Source organism: Aphelocoma coerulescens (genome assembly GCF_041296385.1).
Source record: "Aphelocoma coerulescens isolate FSJ_1873_10779 chromosome Z unlocalized genomic scaffold, UR_Acoe_1.0 ChrZ, whole genome shotgun sequence".
Classification (NCBI taxonomy): Eukaryota; Metazoa; Chordata; class Aves; order Passeriformes; family Corvidae; genus Aphelocoma; species Aphelocoma coerulescens.
Genome location: NW_027184085.1, coordinates 8,025,385 through 8,049,172, shown reverse-complemented (window position 1 = coordinate 8,049,172; position 23,788 = coordinate 8,025,385). Strand labels below are relative to the sequence as shown.

Genomic DNA, 23,788 nt, shown 5'->3' with positions numbered 1-23,788 from the left:
ATCTGTTTCAGCAGCACATGAGCTTGTGATGTGGTAACATGTTCAATAAAAACTGTGGTGATGGAAGTTTGGCTGCTTTGCAGAGTCCTGTTTTGAATGGTTGTGACCTGGTGACACCCTGTCACTCGAACACCGGTGACTGTGGTACTGCAGTGATTTTAGGTCTGAGCAGGGCCTTGCACCAGTCCTGTCCCATTCCTACCAGTCAGAAGTGCCGTGCACCAGGAGATGGTCTCAGCAGGCAGACACAGCTCTGTCTTTTCAGTTATTTCATGAGTTATTTCCAGCTGATGAGTTGCCTGCTTCAAAAATAAATTCCTGCCTCTCTGTCACTTAAGGACAGTAACCAGTGCTTTATAGTGTCTGAGTTGCCCCATTTCCAGTTTTTAATGTACTTTTTTAAGCCTTGTGATATTCTAGTTTTCTGCCTCAATAAAGACATCAAGTTTTTCTTTGAGCGACCATGAATAGCATGGTATCATCAGCAAAAGTCTCTTCCTTATTTGTTCTTTCTCTAGGCCACTTGTGAATGCATTAAAGAGTTCAGGCCCTAACAAATTTCTGTGAGGCTCCACTGGTGACCTCTCTGGCCACTTTATAACAGGCCAGTTTTAATGTTTTCTCTTAATTTCCTGAGTTTTAACCAGTATCTACCCATTAATGGATTTTTCTCTTAGTTTATGTCAACATTTAAGTCTTTGGTAATAGGTTTGCTGGAGGGCTTTTGGAACTCCAGATAGACTATATAAACTGTATTTTCCTTTTATTAGAGGCATAATAATCTTACGAATCTTGTAGAGGTCCCCAGTGAATGAAGACTTAATATAAAGTCTCTGCCAATATGTCAAGTTTATTGATTCTTTATTATAATTTTTATCAATCTGGCTGTTAGAAACATTAGACCTCTTTATTTGTAGATTTCTGCATCTTTCCAGACCACTTAAAAAAAACCCAAACAAACCTGCATTTACCCAGAACTGAAGCAGTTTTAGGCGCTTAGTTACATGCTAGAGTTAATAGTTCAGCTGTTTCATACCTGAGCTCCTTCAGAACTCTGAGTGAGTACCAGCTGATCCCAGCAATTCATTATTGTTAATTCATGCAGATTTGTTCTGCAATTTATTTGCAGGACATTTCAGCTTAAAACAGGTCTTTCACTGTGTCTTCTGTAACTTCCGAAACTTCATTAAGTTCCCACATGGTGACTGTATGTTCATCTCATTGAGCTTTTCTGCTGTGGCTTTATCATCCTGTTCTTTGTAACTTCATTTCCTCCTAGCTTTAACTTAAACTTTGTATGTTTTATATACTTAAAACCAGGATTTGTTATTGGACCTGATGCTTTCAGCAGAATAACCTTTAAGTCTTTGGCTGGAATTCTTTGTGGGGTTTGGTTTTGTGGGTTTGTGGTATTTTTTTTCTTTCCTTGAACTAGCAATTTGTTTGTTCTATTTTCTTTATTTAGACCTTACTAGATGACAGGTTTCACTTAAACTGGTAAGGTTCCTTTTCATCCATCTGAAGTCTTCCTCCATAGGTTGAATCTCCATTTTTGGACCCCTAGTATGACTATTATTTTTAACAAGCTTTCTCATTTTTATATTGTTTCCACTTCTGAAGTGAAAGACTGCTCTAGCAAATTTTTGCTCAGTAATGGTTACTGTGTATTGGTTGTCACATCTGGGCAGTGCAGTGGATGGCTCCCAGATGTGTGACAGCTTTTACGGAATGAACAGCACAACTAGGACTCTTCAGCTTGGAAAAGAGGTGGCTAAGTTTAGGATACTGTTAGAATTTAATAAAATCAAAAGACCTGCAGAAAATGAGTAGGGAACAATTCTTCATTGTCTTGTCTACTGGAAAAACTGGCGGGCATCAGGCGGAGTTGTGAGATGGCACATTCAGAGGATATAAATGAAGACAGAAACCAGCAGTGAGCTCGTGTCCTAACCTTTTATCATTATTGTGTTTCTTAACTCCACGTATTTCAAGATTGTTATTGTCATTTTCTCTAATTTATACAGCTTTTTAAAGTCATCTTTAATATATGGATTATAATGATGATTTTTAAATAGCTATCTGTTTTCAAATAAATATTGTCTCTTATCATCCTTGTGAAGATGTTTCTGATTGGGAAAAATCCAATATATGGGCTTATGTCTCAATCATACAATGTTGCATATCTGTCATTAATTCAATAGGACATAATAACAGAAGGTTTGGGCCCTGATTTTTCCTGGATAGGGTAATGAAAGCGCCAAGGTATCGTCCACATTTGTTCAGGGAAAGTAATGGTGATGTTTCAGTGTAAAGAATATTGAACTTGGAACTGCTGAACTGAATATGTTTTTATTTTGTAAGCTTAACTTTGGGGAACCCTGAATCATGTAAGATGCCTTTAGCTTTCAGGTATAGAGTTGAAGGAAACAAAGGTGATGTTGTAGTCTTTGGTTACAGATCTTTGTTCAAGCTGAGTGCACCAGTTTTTACTGCAGGTGTGACTTTTTTCTTCCTAGGCCACATTTCCTTTTCAAAAACACGTGCTATTGATCATTGTTAAGTTTGGCTTTGTGATGGGCTGTGACTAGAGCACTGAAGCTATCTCTTCAACGTTTACATAAACGTTTAGGAAAACAGTATCTTAGTGTTTTTTTTCACCATTTATTTAATTGTAGATCCTGATTATATTTAACATTTAAATTTCTAAATGCAACATGTTTCTAGCTCCCCAGTAGTCTGGGGCCATGTACGGTAATTTTTATCTGTTTTGGGATGGTACTTTCCATCTGAGGGGGAAAAAAAAAAATTCTTTTAGTCTGTGTGTGTTGGGAGGGAAATCATTTGGAAATATGATGGAGAACTAAACCTTTTACTGAAAAGAATTTATATTTGTTTCTACCCTGTACTAAGTTAGCTGTCTCTCTTTTAATTGTGGTGATTTAAGTGTTGTTTTTCATGTTTGTTTCTTCCCACCTGTAAGTTTTGAAATATTTTGCTTTGTTCCATACAGGTGGAGAACATAGTGAAAATTACCTAGTTTAAGATGTCCCTGCTTATTACAGGGGATTCGACTAGATGACCCTTAAAAGTCCCTTCTGACCCAAACTGTTCTATTATTCTAAAGAAAAAAATTGTTGATACAGTTCTTTTTTTTTTCTGCAAGAAACAATCAAAGACATTTTGGATTACTAATATATAATTTGTGTATTTAACAGCTTTTAAAGTATATTCTCAAAGCCTCTAATGCCATTGTACTTTTAACTTTCGTTTTTGCTTCATCTGCGTTGAATCATCTTTTACTACTTAAAACAGAAATTGGGTTTATTGAAACATTTCAGTTCTGATTATTTTATAATAAAGATGAAGAAGTCTAACCTAATGAAATCACTGGAATGAAATGAGAAAAATTTAAAAAAAATTAATAAGCTGAAGACTTGAAGTTTTTATTAAGTCACATTTGGCTATATGTTTCTCTGTGTGTACCGTCTTGGATCAGTAGGATGAGAAACATGCCTTGTAAGGAATGACTTTTGCACTGTTAGACTCACTTTCTCTGTTACATTTCCAGAAGGGTTACTGGAAATTCATTGCCAATAGTTCTTACATGTGTTAACTTCTGTGTCTGTGATCACAAAATAGTGGTTTGAGATGAGCAGGATTACTGAATTCCGATTCTTCCCCCACCATAGTTCAGACGTGTAAATATATTTTATGGAATACATGCATGTCTGTCAGTCTGTTGGGTCTCTGTGAAACATCCTAATGTACAAGCAACTTTATGATTTATGAGAGACTTTTCCATACTCTTAGAAATAAAATGTTTCCTGCTTCCTGCAGATTATCTGGTGATTTCCTGTGGGACTGTGTTGCTGGATCTGCAGTACGAAGGTTGCTTGCTTTGCAGGTGTCTGATGTGGCACAGTCTTCTAAAGTGTCTGTGCCCCTGTGCCTGGTTCTGCCCAGAATTTTTCAAGCTCCTTTCTTGTTCTGATGACCTTGTCCTTGGTGAGGAGCCAGTGTTCTTCCAGCACTGCCTTTTCTTTTTACTGTAACAGGTGAAGCAATTCCTAGAAGGACTTTAACAGTGCTCCAGCTGCTGCTCATCCCAGCTTCTGCTTGACTCTGTTAATTGCTCTGTGCATCCCTGTTCTTATCCATATGCTTGGAATTTTGAACCTGTATATCTACCTCGTTTGTAGGCAACAAACTGACCTCATAAGAGAGTTGTTCTCTCCCTCCCCCTTCCTTTCCAGTCTTTTTCTTATCTCCTAATGGCCTCTCAGCATCTAGATTTCTAGACATGAAAGAAAAGTGTGTTTTCTTAACTCAGCCTGCACTGACAGCCAGATTCGACTGTGATGAGCACCTTAAGGGATGTCTGGATCACTAGAATGTACAGGTCTATTGTAATTAGCTGTACAATTTTCTTGCTTTTGCTTCTTCTCTTTTGTTATGAACTTTTTAGCAGCAGACCCTTTCTACCAGTGCACAAACCGTAACATCACATGACATTGACTTTACTCAAACCAGAAGATTTTTGTGCCAAGGTTGTAACATTGTATCATTACTTCATTGTATCTGTGTGAAAATTTTAATTTCACGCCCTGCGGACTTCACTGTCTCTGTGCACTCTGTTCGTGTTGTTGCATAGAAGGGTAAGTCCCTGGGTCACATTCATTTTGTAGTGTATTTTTTTTTGAGTTTGGTGTTGTTTTTTTTTTTTTTAAAGTTCTGTTTCCTTTGAGAGATCTTGCTGTAAAGTTAACTCAGGACTTCTGCCAGGGAAATATTTGCAAGCTTAAAGGGCAGATACACAAACTATTTTTCGTTAAGTTTTTTACAGTGTGCCTATTACCATCTTATTAAAAAAGAAAAAAATGGGTATGATGTTGGGGCTACTGCTCTGATCAACTTCCATGTGAATTTGGTGGAGCATGTGGGAAAGGGAGGGAAAACCCTTGTTTAAATATATCTTCAGGTTTCCCATAATCCTGGTTTTCATGAGTTGCAAGCTTTTCTGGGCAGAACTCCTTGGTTAATGTTTGGATTGGTTTCTGGAGATTCCTGGTTTGCAGGCATTGGTGTTTTAAGCTTCCCTGTCTGTATCATGCCTGCACTGCATGGGGGGTAGGTCAGTGTCCAGCCCTTGGTAGTCAGTTTTTGCCCTTTTGGTCTGTGTTGATGAACAACCTCTCTGGGCAGTCTGTGCCAATGTTCAACCACCTACATAGCAAGAAAACGTTTTTACTTCCATTTGAATGGAATTTCTTGTATTTCAATTTGTGCCGGTTACCTCTTGTCCTTTCACTGGGCACTCCAGAGAAGAGCCTGGCTCCATTTTCTTTCCTCCCAATATCAAGTATTTATACCCATTGGTGAGATCACCTTTGAGCTGCATTTGCTCCATGTTGAACAGTCCCAACTTTCTCACATTTTACTTTTGTGTCAGATACGCTGAAGCCTTAATCATCTTCATTGGGTCCATGTGTCTTATACTGGAGACATGTACAGGACACAGCAGTCCAGCTGTGTCCCACCAGTGCTGAGTTGAGAAGGAGGATCAACTCCCTCAACCTTCCAGCAGTTCTGGCCTTTGCTGGCTTCTGTTCAGGGTGTTTGTGTACCAGGACAGCAAGTATCCTGGTCCCTCTCTGCAAAGCTGCCTTCCAGCCCATCAAACCTGCCATGTGCTGGTGCCTGGGGTTATTCCTCCCCAACTACAGGACCAGGCATTTCCTGCTGTTGCATGTTGTGAGATGCTTGTGAACCCGTTTCTCCTGCCTGTTGAGGTCCCTCTCTATACACTTTCTGGCTTCTCTCAGCCTATATTCTGAAGAGTATGGGAATGAGAGACTTAGCATCAGTTTCTTGAGTTGTTAAGTGCCCTGCCTTATTTTGTAGTGTATTAATGACCTTATGTAGTTTCTAACGGAATCATGGACTGTTCACAGGTGTGTGGTTATCGAAAAGTAATCCTGCAGCAGCCGAGATCATCTTTGCTAGTTACTGCTGGGAATGAACAAACTAAAATTTCACTTCCCTGCCCATCTGTTCAGCAGCTGAAAGTAGGTAATTTATCTCGGTGGGACACCTACCACCTGTGTAAAGTTTTTGAAAGAGGTTGTTAGCGTGTGATGACTATAGCCAAGGGACACGAGGCCTGAGTGCCTCGTGCTCTGTGCCTCACAGCTGTTTTTTCCTGTAGGGTGCCTTACAACCTGGTACTTGCACAGTGTCAGACCTGCTCGGTGGCTGTGTTCCTGTGAAGCTTACAGCGGCTGTGCCTGCTCTGCCACACGACCTGCTCCGGCGCCGGCGGCGTGCGGCTCCTCGCCAGCAGTGCCCCCTCTTTGACATGCTAAACCAGGCACTACCACCACGCCGTATTTTTTACAGCTACTGTTTTATCTCAGTGGCTCCTCTTGAATTATGTATCCTCATCTTTGATGTATGAAATCTCAGCTGATTTAAATATTACCCCAGAGAGTTCAGCACACCTGGAAATGAACAGAGTGACAGATAGTCCAGTCTTTCCACACTGGAGCACCGAGTGGGAAGTTTTACAGCAGTTGGGTACTGGAATACAATTTTTATGAGAGCGTTGTTTTTTCACATATGGTCTGTACCCAAGCAGTCAGTGCATTGGGATGCCAAGTATTTGAGCTCAGTTGCAATGTTTGTTCTTAGGCAAATTGGAGGGAATGAGTTCATACAAAGAGCTGGTGCATAGGGAGATCATGGGCTGTTGTTCTGTTAGGAGCTGGGCACCAAAGGTTTCTCTAGGTAAGGTACCCAAAATTGTGTGTGCCTGTCACTGGGAGGTGAGCAGAACAGAGCAAATGAATGCAAATCTAGCTGAAAAGCAGTTGCTATCTGATGTCAGGCTTCTGAGCATGGTATGAAGATAAAAAAGCAACTGAGTATAAGCTGCATATATAATGTCAGCAAGATCACAGGTATATAAGCACTCTAGCCTATGAAGCATACTTCAGTTTCTTCTGTGCGTGTTGTGGTCACTCTGCGCCCTGCAGGAATAAGACTTCAAATGAACTGCAAGAACCTATTCACCTCTCCCATGCTAGCATAAGATGATGGCAGCTACTATGTCATAAACAAAGCAATACCAATTAAAAGCTGATAACAGCAAGCAGAGCTCAAGTTTATAGTGCAGTCTGGTCTGAAAAATGGGCTTCTTGCTAGACAAGCTGTATTCAGTCTTTATATTTTGACTGTTAATATATCTTAAATTTAAATTCCTCTGGATTTCTACCCAATTTCAACTTACTAGCTCTCTATCACACCTCACTGTGTGGTTACTTCTGCCCTTTCCCTTTTTCTCCCTCTTCCCTACCAAGGGGCTGCTAACTCAAGCACTGGGTCTATCATCACGGCCTTGCTTCCAGGAATCAGAGGCTGGGAGATGTTTGCATTTACCTCTGGAGTATAATTCTGACTGATGGGTTCTTATCAGGTTTGTGAAGCCCATCCATCCAATTGTCTGTTTCTGTTTTGAAAACCAAGAAACGATAAAGTTGAAAACGGTGTTGTATTTTTGGAATCTGAAATTTCAGACAATGCATTTATGAATTATTTATGAGGAATGTGTTTTCAGTAATGTGCGGCATAAAATGGAATGAATGCGTATCCATACTTGCCCTGAACTCTCCAAAGTGCATGCTAATAAACAGAATGATAACCTACCATCACTTTTGCCCTGTAAGATTTACAGTGCAAGCACTTTTTTCTGTGGTTTAATTCAAGTCAGTTTGTCAAGTTAAAGCTCTAGTGTTTTGTTTTAAAGTACAACTTGGTGAGTGATTTTCTATTACTTAAAGAAATCTAACTGCTTCCCCCCATCTTTCAACCACAGTTACTGTCTAAATTTTTCTAGTCCAGTTGGCATACAGCCACCCTAAATTACACTTTAATTCACAATTAGAAAGGAAGTAGTAACTGTGCAGAGCAGCAAACCTTTCATTTAAAATGACCATTATCTAAGATCATGATTCTCCAGGATGATTAAGATATTGAAGAATAATTTAGATATCCTTAGGTTTTTGGCCATTTAGAAGTGCTGGGCTTATTTAATTTTTTAAGCCTCCCTGAAACAGCTTTTTCCATAATGACAGTAATGCAGGACTCTGTATTATCACAACTTGATGTTTACTTGTATCTGAATTGTCTAATGCCAGCTTGTTTTCCCTGATATAGCTGACAGGGCAGAGATAATTAAGAAACAGAAGAATTTGAGTACTAGATTTGCTATTACACACTCCATGCCACAGCAGAAGAAATTAAGCTGACAAGCAGGAGAGGAAGGATCATGCAGAACCACAAGAAGAATTGCTGTTTAGGTACAGCAATTGACTGTATATAAAATATTTTACCAGGATAGGGAGAAAAAAAAAAACAAACAAGCAAAATAGAATGGTAAAATAAACTATTTCCAAGCATTCTGAGCCATCTTATTTCCAGGGTGTAAAATAGAGAGCTTGCAATACTTATTCACCCCAGCACAAGAAATGGCAGGGAAGAAAGCTAACCCTAGTGAAATGGTGGCAGAACTTCCATTGGCTTCCATAGGGTCATGATTCCACCCCAATATATACTTAAAATTACTGCAGTCTGATTTTGTTCCTCTGCTCAGTGAGGTTTTAAATCTTGCACAGCTACTTGCAGTTCTTGCCACAATGGTTAGAAAGTCAATGAAAGCTCACAGTTCAGTAACTAAATGACAAGGTAAGAAACTTTGGAATCATAAAATGGTTATAAATGCTTGACCTAAAACTATGCACATCTCCCAATGACTGTACAACTGAAGGAAAAAGTTGATTTATTATCTGGCAGGCTGGGAATTTGGACTGAGCTTGCGAAAAAGACAGGTTGCTAATCCATGTAAATGGTGATAGACTTTGCAAGCTGTATGTGGTGGGGTTCTTTTTCCCCTAAGCCATGCCCCTTCAAATTTTTCCATAGTTATTTAATACCCAAAGTTCTAGGGAGAGGTAGTCCCAGCTCTGCTTAAAGCATGGTAGGAAGAAGCAATGAAAAGGGGAAAAGAAATCAAAACTTAATGAGAAACACTGAGACTGGCAGAGAGGAGGTACAGGATTTTACCGTGACTTACATATGCAGCCCTTTGTCAGAGACTTTAGTACATTATAAAAGAAAAGGCACAATTTTGAAGATGATTCGTTGAATTAGAGTTTGCTTTGAGGGGAAGGATGCTTGGGGACAAACTTGTAAGAGTAAAAAATTGAAAAGAAAGGCTGTTAAGGCAGGAGATGTAGGGGGATGAAGTATGGCAGAAAAGATGATGACAGCTTAGTTTTGGCCCAGAACAATAAAGGTTGAAGATCTTGCTGAAGATATGCTGTGATGACAGAGTGCTTAAAGGGAATAAAAGCTAAGCGTGCTCTGAAGTGCAGAGTTATTATGTAATATCACAGCAGAATCAGGGCCCCAGGTGCTGTACATACACCAAGGTTCATTTTCTGATCTGAAGAGCTTTCAGACTTGATGACACAGAAACGGGTGTGTGGGAGGGGAGAGAAGGACAATACAAACAGAGTGATTGCAGAAGGTGGTTGTTAAACTCTGTGGTAGTTCCCTGGTTCTGTAATTTCTCTCTTTTGTACAAAAACTTCATTCTAAATTATTCTTCTATCACTGGCAGATCTGATTTAAAAGGTTTCTTTACTTCCCAGCATTCATGTCATTGTTCACCCTCCCCCTTCCAGAATTATTACAACCTCAGTTATGCCAATTCAGCTGCAGCCTGCAGCCATACCTTAAAGGAAATGATCTGTGGTATTTCTTATTCTTGGTCTTCAGTTAGTTAGTTATTATTTAGCTACTAAAAACACACAGAGACAAAAACAATGAAGCAGCACTTTCAATTGTATTTGATGTGTTGGTAACACGGCAGCAGGGTCTGAGTCCAGTGGGGAAATAACAAAGGCTGAGTAACCAGGAGCAAAGAGGTAGGATAACTGAAGATTGGGAGCATTGAGATGGGAGTGTGGAAAGGTGAGGAAAGCAGGTGTTGGTCTCTGATGAGCAGATAAGTGAAAAAGTCCTGCTTGTGTACCAAGGAGGAATGAGAGCAGCAGTAACTCCTGTTTCAGTAATGAGAGCTGCTTGGATGCTATCACAGGTGAAGCCAGGGTGAAAACTGGGGGGGGGGGGGGAAATATCTCTTTATCAGCCCTGCCTTAGGGCACAAGTTTTTTGAAATGCTGTTGCTGGATCTGGTGTCCTTTAGAGCACTGGCACTGCTTGGTATGCAAAAGGCCCGGGACAAACCAGGGTCCTCAGCCTCTTTCAAGTCCAAGTCCTCTTTTGCTCTTTACTACTGTTTACCATGCTGGGGAGGGAGGCTCATCCCAAAATGCTGCCAAGCACAGCACATTTCAGTTAGCAAAGGTGTGATACTCAGTTCCTCTGCTTCTCTCCAAATTCTCCTGAGCAATGGCTGTAATGTCTGATGCTGCTTTCCACAAGATTTGGTGATAATTGTTAGTAACCCCAGAAAATGAGGCATTGAATTCACTGCTCTGCAAGACCTACAGGTAAAGGAGGATCTGTGGAGCAAGGAACCAGCAGCAGAAAGGCTGACTGTGCACAGACAAGCATTGCGTGAGTGCTGGAGGGAGTTGATCTCCTCTCTGCTTCTGTGTAGCCCCTCCAGGGGATATGGTGCTTATTTCTGGGTGATTGCTTAGTGGAAAAAAATTGTCAAAGATGGAAGGAGAGTGGCAAAATCTGTTGCAATGCTGGAGGTATTGATTTATGAGAGAAGATTAAAATACGTGTGGCTCAGATAAATGTTGACTGAGACTGGAGCAGAACAGAAAAAGCAGAACAGAAAAGTGTAACATTTTTTAAATACTTACAGTGTATTTGCACCAAAAAAAGAAGACGAATTTCTCAGTACCATGCCAGATCTTTAACCACAACTAGTGGGGTGAAGTTTGGAGGAAGAAAATCCTCTTTGTTTATCTCTAGGTGACTGTCAGAAACATGTTCTTATGCGTGACACATACCTTTCCCTCCCACCAAACTCTGAAGCAAAAATTCATGGAACATTAGTGGCACTTCTCATGCTATTCTGTTCTCCTTAATGGTATGTTATATGTTTCCCACTGGGCTTTGACTTACCTCTTTTGACTGTGTGCTCTTTTGGAGAGAGGAGTGCTCTTACAAGTGGTACTAGAGTTGGTCCCCCTGATCCTGATCAAGGCCCTTTAGGTTATACCGTGGTCCATAAATAAGTAATAATGGTAATGATAGCATGAGATATATTTGGCTGTGGAATGGCTTCCCATGGAGAGTAGCGAGAGGCTGATTGTTAGCAACAAATGTGAGGAAGCACACTGTAGGGAGCAGTTCTGTCAGCAGGGAGAGGGCTGGATGATCTAATAAGTATTTTCCTTCTCTAGGTTATGATTCTCTGAATACTGCCTCGGAGAGCTCTCTAAAAGTCTCTGATAGTGTAAGCTCTCTATTACGTGGGTGTGGGTTTTACAGCACTCCAGGAGGCTCTTGCTGAGGACACTGTATAAATATATTCTGTTTTACATTGTATGATATATTTTAAATAAAAGGGTCAGATCTTTTTTTAATTGCTTTGAAATATTCTGCAGTCTGATCTTTTTCTCTAAGAATTAAGAAACTCTGAAATGCTTTTGGAAGATACAGACCTGTTGCAGGTGAAGAGCATGTCTGCACCTGGAGTTGGTTGAAATACATATATAGCACTCTTAAATTTGCCTCCTCCTGTATCCCACAGTGAAGTATCTGCTCTGAGTTCCAGCCTGCTTGAAAGTAAAATGAGAATCTCAGGCTGTCACAGTCCCTTTCCCTCATTCTCAATTTAATCTTTTTTCTTCTCTTGGTGTTTCAGTCTCATGGATTGCCCTTCACTGTGTTGGTTTTTCTTCTGTTTTGGTGTCTTGACATTCAGTACGTGGGAATATCCCCCCCAGGGTGTGTTTTGGTCACTGAAGGTGCGGTTCACCTTAAGAGAAGCTCCCTTAAGCCCCCTTATCTTGATGCGTGGCCTTTGGGAGGGGGGGTGGAATGACTGCAGTCAGCTTCTCTTTCTCAGCTTTCATTTCCTACCCAACCAGCCTCTAATGTTCATTGACATATTCATCTCAGGTTTCCTGGGCCAAATATCCTGCTGGTTAAAACTTGGATTATTCTCACAGAGCAGGGAGTGGGGAAGAAAGAATCTGAGGTATCAGCTCAGGCCTATGGATTTTCAAAAGGCTTTTGCCAAGGTTCCACACAAAAGTTGTTAAAGAAATCAAGTTTCTGTAGGATTGGAGGACAGTTCCTTCTAGGGATTTACTGGTGGTTAAATGATAGCAAGCAAAGTGACTTAATGTTCATTTTTTAGAGTTAGCAGAGGGATCCCCCAGAAATCCACTGGGCTGGTTCTTCATCAGTGACCTGGAATGAGAAGTGAACAGCAAAATCTCCTGATAAATTGTGACCTGATAAATTTGTGTGTGATACTAATTCTTTCAGGTAGTCCAATGATATGTCAGTAGCAAACAACTTCAAAAAGACATCAAAACTGAGGGAGTGAAACTGTAATTTATCTGAGGAAGAGTCATCAACACCATGCCTACATGATATTGAACTCAGAGGAGGTGGTTAGGGTTTGTGGAGTTCAAAGCTTTCCGGAATTTGTCAACAGCTTGTGGATACATAGGTCTTGTTGCACCCATGTTTTAATTCCAGTTGGTCTTTGCCTCTCAAGAAAGGTGTGGTGGGTGCTATGAATGGTACTCAAAACAATTCATTTGATCAGCAAGATAAAGTAGTTGCCATTTAAGGAGACACCAAGAAGCTGTGACTTTGGATAGGAAAAGGCTGAGGAAATTATCAGGGGTGCAAAACTGTGAAGGTGGTGGATAAGTTGAATGTGCAACTGTTTTTTACCAGATTCCACCACGTGAAAGAGACTTACTGCAGTCAATCCTTAAAAAAAACATTTGGCAACACTAGCAAGATGTTAAAACAGAAAACAAAAGTATGTCTGTCAATAGCAGTGAACTTCCTGAGCTTGCTGTCACAGGATGCTGTGGAAGCTGCAGGTTGAAAAAACAATTAGGCAAATTTATGGACAGTGGGTTGATACATGGATGTTGAAAGGACAAGCTATGGAGATAATCTCTTATCAAAATTACATTATGCTCTAATTTTGTATGCCAGAATAAAGATGGTAGAAAGTATTTAGGATCCTTTAATTTGGGTTGAGTTCTTCCATTCACCAGTAGAGCTTGGGTTAGCTTGGGTGTGGGTGATTAGCTGTTTCTTCCAGATAACCCCAGGATGTATCACTAGTATGGTGTCTTTAGATTTCAGGTACTTTGACTGCCCAGGCCACTTCTTACATGCATCTGTTTTTTCTCTGCTTTTATTTGCCCTGTTTGTTCCAGTCAAACAGCGATTTGATATTTGCTCTATCATAACAATAAACTGTTTAATTTTCTGTAAAATGGGTCTGTTTCCTACCCCTTGAATGTGTTTTTAGCTGTATTTAGCATTTGTAAAGTGCTCAGGGGCAGGTGGTGTTTTATGAATACAAAATAGTGTTAGGCTTTGTACTTAGGCACAATACTGTACCGTAATTCAAAGGCAATTCATGTAACATTAGTAAATCACTTTGAACTTTATGTTGAAAATACAAGCAGTAGTATAAAAATAAACCTTTTTATTTCCTCTGGTATATACAGTTAAATAAAGTAAGCCCATACAGCTACAAAACTGTATTGCCAGTATGCTTTGTTGAAATGCCATCACCTTGCAAAGAGACATTCCATGTGTTTTATACATGTTTATGGTTGAAGAATAAATTTTCAGAGCATGTAAATGAAAAGATGTCTCTAAATATAGTGATCAAATAATATCTGACAATGCTTGTTTAAAGAAATATATACATATTTTACTGCCAGAGTATTTATGACTCTAATAAGTTTAGTTATTTTGCCTCATAAGGAGATTCCCGCTCCTCCAAATATCAAACTTGTTGAAGTTGTGCTGCTTTTTTTCAGGAAGGAACAAATGATATTATTAGCTAAATGGGATTGCATGATATGAAAATACAATAGTGTAATTTAAAAATTGGACAGCGTGTAAGAAATATATTTTACCAGCAGTGGGAAATAGACAAACATTAAAAATCCATTGGCATATCCCAAATGTCTAAATAAATAAACACCACTGTTCAGCCAATTGAGGCAAGTAAGCTTTGTGGTTACCTTCAAGAGCACTGTTCTTTCTAATATCCTACATAGTTATGAGTTCTCTGCATCACTCTTGCATAATCTGACCATTTTTTTGGTACTGTACATTGAGGGGCTGTCTGAGCTCTGATTGCCCTGTAGGTTTTATCAGAAGGAATACCAAGTGGTTTCAGGTCATTTCTCACTAACCATCCTGGGCATAAGCGGTCTTATGGTTCCCAGAGTATCAGCCATATTTGTATGTTCATCAAAAAAAAGTGAAAGCCTTCCTTCCCTTTCAGTTTGGAAACATGGGACAAAGTAAGATGCACCTGTAGATGTTCAGAGAGCTGTGTTCCTGCTGCACGAGCAGTGAAAAAGAAACACTGTGGAAAGAGGGACTTGGGTCTGTGCCATCTTGTGTATATTTTTGTTTTCGTTTTTAAAATGTGAATGCTTAATGATCTGTTTTGAATCATAATGGTTTATGATGCTTCCTGTTATCTTAGTGATAGACTACAAAACTCTTTTTACATTAAGAATTTATAAACTCTACTACATACTTCTTTAATTAAGGGCCAATGCTGAGAGTTTCTAATACAATTTCCAAAAGGGTTTTTTAGTGGCTGAGGAGACAAATTTCTAGCAGCCTGTTTTAGTAGTACAGAGGATGTGAAGGGAATGCTGTCACAGCACTGTGCAATGCCTCACCAGTTCTTCTCTGACCCAGCTGTACCAGCTTGATCCCAGTGGCACCAACTTCTCAGATTGGGCATTTCTGTGCTGCTCTCTTGAGCTGTATTTGGAGTTTTATATTCTACAATAAAAGCAAAAGTGAAACTTCTTCATTGAAAGAAGTTTCAAAGCTTACCTTGGCCTGGTCTCCCTGCTCTCATCTCTATCCTCTTGCCCATGGCCCTGCCTTCCTTCTGCTTTGTACACTAATTCTTAGTGTTGCCTCTCCTGATGAATTTTTTGGAGACTTTATAAGATTACTTTCACAAACTTTATCTGTCTAAATAGTTAGGCTTCTAATCCAAACTTGTAGACCTTACAAATTTTCTTCTCCCATGATGAAACATGCAGACTTTCAAGCTCATTGAAGTTAGATGAAAAAGTATACATGGGGGAAGTGTCAAAAAAAGAGATTATTTTCCAGTTTGTTGCCGAGATGCTGTGAGAGACTGGACTATTAATGATTAATGATTCAAAACATTTGCCTGTTTGTGGAGGTGCCAGGGTGTTCTTAGGAGGCCAGGTTGGCATCCCTCGAGGGAGGAGATGAGTTTTTGGGTGTGTACATGCTAGTCTGCATGAGACAGAGGAGGTGAACTATCACAGTCTGGCTCCTGCAAGGCGAGATGGTGCTTCTTGCTATGCTAATTGCTCTTCCTTATATAACTCCCTCAGTTGTTAAACTGCCCCCTTACCCCCAGGGAAGATAAGATGGGGCATTATCAGCTCAACTGAGAGGTGGCTGAGAAGGGATCATAAACTATCAAAGACCCCCAAAGTGTCCCCAGACTAATTTCTGGGGCCTTCCACCAGAGGAATGAAAGCTCCCCCCCCACTCAGGGGAGGTACCTGGGAATTCCCACTGAGCCTGAGTATATTTTAACCCATTTCATTCTAATCCACTCCAAGGAATGCATTAACAAGAACCTGGGTTACTCTCCCCTTGCTCGTTGACCATCCAGAACACTGGCAAATCTACCAAAAAAGTGAGGACAGCCTGAATTATCACCATCCCTAAAGGGACAGTTGCCCATGCTGTCTTCCTTCTGTTGGGAGGGCAAAACCTATCCAAGAAAATGTGTGTAAGCAAACTTCTGCAGAATGTTTGGGATTTTTTTCTCCTCGGTAAGCAGGAACAGTAAAAGGGGACCCTTGGCCATTGGTTTGCTTGTAAAGATCATTCACTATCACAAGCCAAGTTTGCCAAATCAGTTTTCCTGTTTGAAATGTTCTGACTCTTGGGTGGCTGGTCCTGTAGCTTTGACTTCACTGAAGCTATTAAGTGTTATATCAGTAATAATAATAATGAAGCCTGTTTTTACTTATGTTGTTATTCAAGTCATGTGAAGGATACATACCCTGGTTTTAGAGGAAGTTGCATTTCAGGATTTGACCATTCTGACTGTGTCTCTTTAAATATTATGATACAAATAAATGGTGAGAAAATTCTTTGCAAGTTTCAAACCATTCTAGGTCTACTCTGTTGCCTCCAGCCAGATGCTGTCTGATGTTACTTAGACAAACCAGGGCAAATCATTATCCTGGGATTAAACACTAAATACCTGCAAGGAGCATTCTCTTTATCAGATAGCGCTCTGTTAGCAGAGTTCATTCACTTTATTGCATATATGACTGTGGTGTCAAATAGACTGATTTACAACACCTGGTCTTTTACATAATCTTTGCTATTTGCTGCGCTTGTAATCTGCCAAATCATTTAGCCTTCCTGATAGCAGAAATGCTGTAAAACTTAGATAAACTTGCAGAAGAAATGAACTCGAAGGTACTGCTTAAATCTAGGGCCTGCACATTTGCTGTAAATGCAGTGGCTGGTTTGGTTTCCCCTGCTTAATCTGTGATTGAATATGGCTGCTGGAGAAATTGAAATTTTATGATAGCACTACCGTCAGAGGAGATAAGCATTTGTATGCTAGACTAGATTAATCTAAAAAGAAGTTTTAGGTGTGGCTAATGAAAGCAGTGTATATGTTAACTGGGTTTCTTTGGGGTTCAAACCGTATGTGTGTATCTGTATAGAGTCTAATCCTAAACTTTCTCCATGTGAAAAGTCTCATGTATCTGTGTGCTAGTTCTTGCTATCAGTGCAGCATATTCCATTTTATGTTATCTTTAGATATTTTTAAGGAGTTTTTAAAGGGTACTTTCTGAATGCTAGTACAAACAACATATTTTTCTAAAATGATCTGGTTTGGCTATGCAAAACTCCATGTCCTTCTGAACTTTTTGGTTTGGGTAACTGAAAGACATTACATTTGCTTAAGGTTAGCCACGAACAAGATCCAATTGAACCAAAAGTTGTGTTTTTTCATTCTGAGTCACTCATTTTTTGCTACTTAGACAGATAATAGAAAGACATGTAGACAAGCTTAAAATGTGGAAAAGAAATTTGCAAATTGGCTTTCTGATTGTGAGTGAGATTCAAGCTAGCACATTTGTAGGAAAATAACAGTCTGTAGTCAAACAGAGGAGAGAGCCCTATGAGGCAATAAGGTCAAGTCAGACTGTATTAGAAACAGTGCTGACCATCAGATTGGAAGAAACAATAAAGATTGAAGGAAATAAAAGTTTTTATAGCATAACTTCAGTAGTCACCATTACCATCAGTATTAACCCATCAGTACCACTGCTAACTCCTTTGAGCTGAGGGAGTAGTTCCGTGTCTCAGACACAACAATGAGTTACTTTGTCATGGACAAAGTAACTTGTCATGTCAGGCACTGGAATGGGCTTCCCACGAAGGTGGTGGAGTCACCATCCCTGGTGGTTTCCAAGAAATGACTGAACGTGGCACTCGGTGCTCTGGTCTGGTTGGCAGGGCAATGACCAGTCAAAGGTTGGACTCGATGGCCTTGGAGGTCTTTTCCAGTCTAAATGATTCTGTGACAATGTTCTGGTGACGGATGGGATGTAGCACTTACTTGTGGAGATAAAGAAGGGTGTTTTCTATGGTATGGCTAGTTCACAGAAGGCAAACCTTTTACCTGCTGCTGCTGCACAAGGCTGTTGGACAGCACAGGTGGGGGTCTGCCTTTAGGCGTAAATTGGCCACTACTAATCTCTCACATCCATAAACTGTTGTAGACATTCTTAAGAATTTTTCATCCCATCTGAGTTGAGAAACCTCCCCCAGCTGTCATAGTTGCTTAGTCTTTCTAGGTTCCTACAGTCATGAAAGAAGAATCAGAGGCTCTTCTCAAAGCAGAGAAGAGCTTGAGATGTTTCCTCATGCTATGGATGAACTCTTTTTGCTTACAAGAGAGGTACCCTATGGATCCAATCACCTGTGCTGATAGTTTCGTTTGGGTGAACAATGTGAATAATGTTTTGTGCATGAAAATCTTTGAATGTGTGAATTACTTCAGGATTGGGAACATCAGGTAGGTTGGTGCTAACAACAGCATGGAACAAAGGGGACTTTTGGGTAAAACTCTGGAGCGATATCTCTTACATATATCACTGAGAGATCACTGGAGAACAGTCTCCGTGGGGAAGCAGTGGAAATGGTATTGTTTAAGACATTTAAAATTGGACAGGAAGAAATATATTGTACTGATCAATCCTGTGCTGGTATTTAGATCAGGTCTTGTCTCCTGTGAATATTAATAGAGAGTCCCTGTCTGAAGTACCTGCCATTATTCAGTGCGCATTACCAGATAATATTGGCTTGCAACCTTCCCCCACGTCTGCACTTGCACTTAAAGGACAGTCTGAATGATGCTTAGCACCTTTACCTTTTCTCTTGGTGCCTCAAGTGTTGATTTTGTATTACCTTGCTTAGATTCTATTCCTTCAGTGCTTCCACCAGACAGACTCCATATAGTACGCGGAGATTTACAGGAAGCACATGTAGTTTGTGGAAATAATAATAAAGTCTCCTGCTGTTTTCAAATCCCCAAGAAACTAAATCAAGTGTAGAGGTCTATTCAAAAAAAACCAAACGTGCAGCATAAGTCACTTTACTATTACTAGCGTGGGTCTGCCTTGTACCTGTTTGGTGCATTTTGCTGTCATCTCTTTGAGGTCTGTGTTCAGTCTCCAGAGTGCACCTAAGACATTACACACCTGAAATGGAAAAGCTGATGAAACAGCCTAAAATAGCCTGAGCACCCATGCTTTGCTTGCTTCTTTTTCAGTACCTCTGTGTTGTCATTATTGACATACAGCAGTCGTGGAGTCCATACAGCAAAATTCGTTCTGTGCCGGTGGCCCCTGTCAGACAAATCTAGGTCTAGTCTGGTTTATGGAGGCAGGAAAACTGGATTCAATTCCTGCATGGTGCTGCGATCTTTAATGGAGCTGCGTTTTCTCGCTGTGTTTCTGTAGGTACGAAGCGTCTCTCCTTGACCTGGTGGAAGCTATGAACCCAATATCAGCCCCGGGACACCTCTGCCGAGAACCTTGTGACAGGAACAACGCGCACACGCCCTGCTATGCGAGCCACAGGCTGTCGTCATCTTGGTGCCAGACCCCCTGCAGCCCCAGGAGCAGAGCAGATGAGCTGGAGGAGAGCCGGCTCCTCGAGGAGATCTTCTTCATTTGACACAACTCCTTGGTCTACAGCCACTCTTAAATTCTTCGAGTGATCACTGCTTGTTTTCCCTCTTCTAAAACATAGCTAATTAGCATCCAGTTTCATTTTGGATTTAGTAATCATGATGCAAGTATATTGTTGGGGTAGGCCAATCAGGAATTGTTAACTTTTTTTCCTAAACCTTTCATGTGCCAAGTAATCAATTTAAAATAGCATTTTTTTTAATCTACAACATTTTCTAATAGATTGAAGTCACAGTTTTGCCAGCCTTATATCGGAAGTATATTTCATTATTGATTTTTTTGCCTCTAAAGCAGTTTGCAAGAACTGCCTAACATTCAAGAACCAGCATGTTCAAAGTAGATTATTTTCTAATTAAACAAGTCTGTTTAAAACCTGGCATATTATAAAGGTACAAGCACTTTAGTACTTCTTCACTGATTTTATGATCTACTTTTTCCTTCAACATTCTGATATTTAACACACTGAGTTTTTAGGGGATATATCGTAAACTCAACTCTACAGTGTCTGATAATGTTAATAGTTGATGTTGCAGGTTGATGTACTAGGCACAGGTTTGAATTATATTCCTCTTTAAATCAGTGCTCTTTGACAGAGTTTATGTGCTGGGTAACGTAGCCCTGAAATAGAACAGAGTCAGACATTGTAGAGATCCAAAACCTATTTGATGTACTTTTCAAGATGAAATACACACTAGTGCTAGTATAAGAGCAGTCTTAAGACATATTCACTAACTTGCACTATTTTGATCCTGCATCCAGGTTCCATTGTAAATAAGACAAATCAGTAATTATTTCCACTAGCAGCTCGCAATGCACACTTTCCTGCCAGCTTTAATTATTCATGTTGTATCTATTTCAGTTTATTTAAATGCATTTCCATCTACTGCATGTACTTGGTTATTTAAAGAAATGTGCCGAATTGGTAAAAATGACTGCACATTACAGGATTAATGGTCATTTTCTCCACAATGCAGTGTTCATATTTTATTGTAACAGTAGCCACCGGCATGTGTTCCTAGAAATATGAGACTAAAATATTCATTTTGCACAGTAAAATTGCAGCGAGGGAAAGGTAGAATTGATCCAGTACAGGCAAGTTCTAGGCCATTTGTTCCCAAACACCACTTCATGGGCCAGTACTGCTTTTCAGACAGTCTCTTTAGGCAACCGTGCTTATCTTAATAGCTGGGTTGAGTTGCTGTACCGATGCTTGGGGTACGGCTGCTGCCTGCCTCCCTGCACTGCTCCTGTGCAGTGTGTGATGCTCTGCAAGGTGGATCTCAGATGAGAGCACCACAGCCCCTGGCAGCACTGTGCTCCTCTGTCAGTGAAACAAAAGGAGAGTGAAGGGGAAGAAGAACCTCAGGTTACTCTGGGCTGCTTCATTCAGGCCCAGTCTTAATCACAAATTAGGTGATATCCTTTCTGTGCATCTCAGCTGAATTTTAAAAGCTGCTTGGAGGAGTTTAAAGGAGGGAAGCAGCATTGCTGGACCAGAAAGTTACTACTGTGGAAAGTCCTTGCATGGTCTGTCCTGCTTTTAGTGAAGTGTTAGGTTTTTTGGAATATGTCCATCTGCTGTTCAATGTCCCTCTTGTTCTACTCCCTGAGCCTGTGAAGGCTCAGGTTTCTGCTAAGAGCCCCAAAGATGAATTCAGTACCCTGGCCCAAGCAGAGCAGGTGGGACATAAGTTTTCTCATTCTGTTGGCTGAGTAGTCTGCTGCTTAAAGAGGGCAGGAAAAAGGAGGAGAAAGAAGAGAAAAATGTACAAAGACCAGCAGGAAACTTGGGGATAACTGTCACATAGATCATAGGGTTTCGGGTTGTTTTATGGCTTTTTTTTTTTAGCTTTGTTGGTGTTTTAAGTGTTGGCATTTATAGAGAAATAGTTCTCTGATACCAGTCCAATTGCTTCTTGTCTCTTTTCCAGTTTGACTGAAACTTTAATTGCCTTTTCTAATAAATGCTAACTGACCTTTCAAAACAGCAAAAAATACATGTATATTTCTTGAAAGGTGCCTTTGTGTACCCAGTTGAGAACACTCCGTGGGAGCATTCTGTTCTTTGATTCCTTTGTGGGTGCCAATATTTAACTGCTTTAGGATTCCTTATGATCACTTAGTCCATAAAAAATTCTAATTCTGAAGGTGACTTTTGGCTTGAATTGTATGTTTTGGTTGTAGCTCTTTTTAAAAGGACATTGTCAGGGTTGTGGGCTCTATGCTCAAGGTGCTGTCCGTCAGTCAGACCTACATGGGGGACACACTTTTGTGAAGCAAAGTTTTCTAGTGTAAAGATGGTTGAAATGCCTGATGGGTGAAGAGCTGTATGCTTTAATTCTCTATGAGATGTGGACAAAAGAAACAAAAGCTATTAATTCCGTAGACCCTGTGGAAAATAATTTTTTATAATGCTGGCTCTTGCTCTAGTTATCAGCAGTACATTAGGAATAGTGTTTAGCAGTCAGTGCAAGCAAAAATATTTTGCCATGAGGCACTACAAAGTTGAAGTTATTAAAACATTTATAGCCTTAGAAAAAAAAATCAATGATTGTCAAATAGGAAAGGACAAAATCAGTAGTTGGTACTGGGAGGGGAATTGTTTTCCATCTGTTAAAACAGTAGAGGAAATGCAAAACTTAAACTAGCAAAAGCGATGACGTGACAGTGTCCTTTTAAGTTTGAGCTTCTATATTGGGAGCTGCTGCTGGGGAGTTGGTCCAGCCTCGGACGGTTTGTCCAGAGGGAATATTCCGAGTGAATATCCTTCAGCTACACATCAGGCTGTGTTTTACATGAGGCTTTGTGCAGTAACATGACTGCTGCTGAGCCTCCTACCCACACCGTCAGTTTGTGTCCTTCCCATGTGGTTCGTGCACACACACTTGCTGCCTGCTTTTGTAGTTTCTGCTTTTGTGCACCTTGCACATCACAGACCTGTAATAATCACACCCTTTTCATTTTTAGCCTCTCCAGTCTTGCTGTTGAATCCCATCTTGAGCACGTATTTATATGTGTATGTGAGTTCTTAAACTAATAAATTATCTGGGGGTTTAATTTATTCTTCCAGACTTTTATTTGGCTTATCTTCTGATTTTTGTCCAGCTCAGATGTCAATACTGCCATTGACAATGTGTTCCACTTCCCACATCATCACATCATATATGTTGTGAGTCCCCAGTTTGCTAAGATACATGAAAAACTTGTCTTAAGCCTTCTCTTCCTCTCCAGGACATGGGTCTTGCTCTGAGAAGGAGCAAGGCCTCCTTTGGAGCATGAGGTAGGGGAGAGGTCTCAAAATACAAAGGAGAAGAGAATTGGAAAGCCAGCACCATGCTTTGGGACGAAAAAGTGAATTAAAGTGTAAGGAAGAAAGGATGGAGATGAAGGCAAGAAAGGACAAAGATGCAAGGCAGAGAACTGTACCAAAGGATGACCAAAGGTCGAGATGAAGTGGGAGTGAGCCAGACGGCAGGGATGAGTTAAACTATAGTAAGCTGGCAAAGGAGAAGTGAGAAATGTCTTCAAACACTGGTTTCCACAAGAGCCTTATGACTCCACACCGTTTTCCAAATAATGTTTCTGCATTTGGGGAGCTACTGTCCAAGAGATGCTTGGCAAATGAGGGAAAGATGGAAATTACCTTGACCTACCTTTAGCCTCTCACCTTTAGAGCAGCTGGACAGAGAGGCCAGAGCACATGGAGAGCAATTGTGCAGAACCCGGGTATAACCCAGGGCATGGACTGAATTTAATTGCTAGCAAGGGATGGTGGCTTAGGTGACTGAAGAATGTGAGACTGGATATAGCAAGAATCAGAATAAACAAATAAAATTTGCAGTGATCCAATGAGCTATGGAGGTTTGGTATTAAGGAAGGAGAGAAAGGGTCTTAGCTGCACTTCAGAGAGATTGAGCCTGAGATATCCAAAAGACAGTCCTTGAAAGTGCACGTGAGCCTGGGGTTAAACTAAAAGTTGGAGCAGAGATTTTCTCAAATACGACCTCCAGGCTGTGTTTGAATTTGTACCATCTGTGGGGGAGAGAGCACAGCCTGGTTAGTTAGAAACCTCCTTTTTCACTGCTACTAAATTTATGAAATTGTGTGCTAATTAGTGTATGATTTATAAATTTACATAACTACATGCTACATAAGACAACACAGAATATTGAATGAGGTGATTTAAACCAGCAGAAGCAAGGAAGTCTGCTCTGACTGGGTGGCTTTCCTCTGGGAAATGC

General features: G+C 40.3%; 1 protein-coding gene across 2 annotated transcripts in view; it reads left to right on the top strand.

The window, feature by feature from the left end:
• The window catches only part of KIAA1328 (KIAA1328 ortholog), a 171,789-nt gene extending 149,165 nt beyond the window's left edge, over positions 1-22,624 (top strand). For both annotated transcript variants that reach the window (XM_069001894.1, XM_069001893.1), the window contains exon 11: positions 19,317-22,624. In XM_069001894.1, coding sequence (XP_068857995.1) covers positions 19,317-19,533 — 217 coding nt within the window. In that variant the 3' untranslated portion in view covers positions 19,534-22,624. The remainder of the gene's footprint in view (positions 1-19,316) is intronic.
• The last annotated feature ends 1,164 nt before the right edge of the window (positions 22,625-23,788 follow it).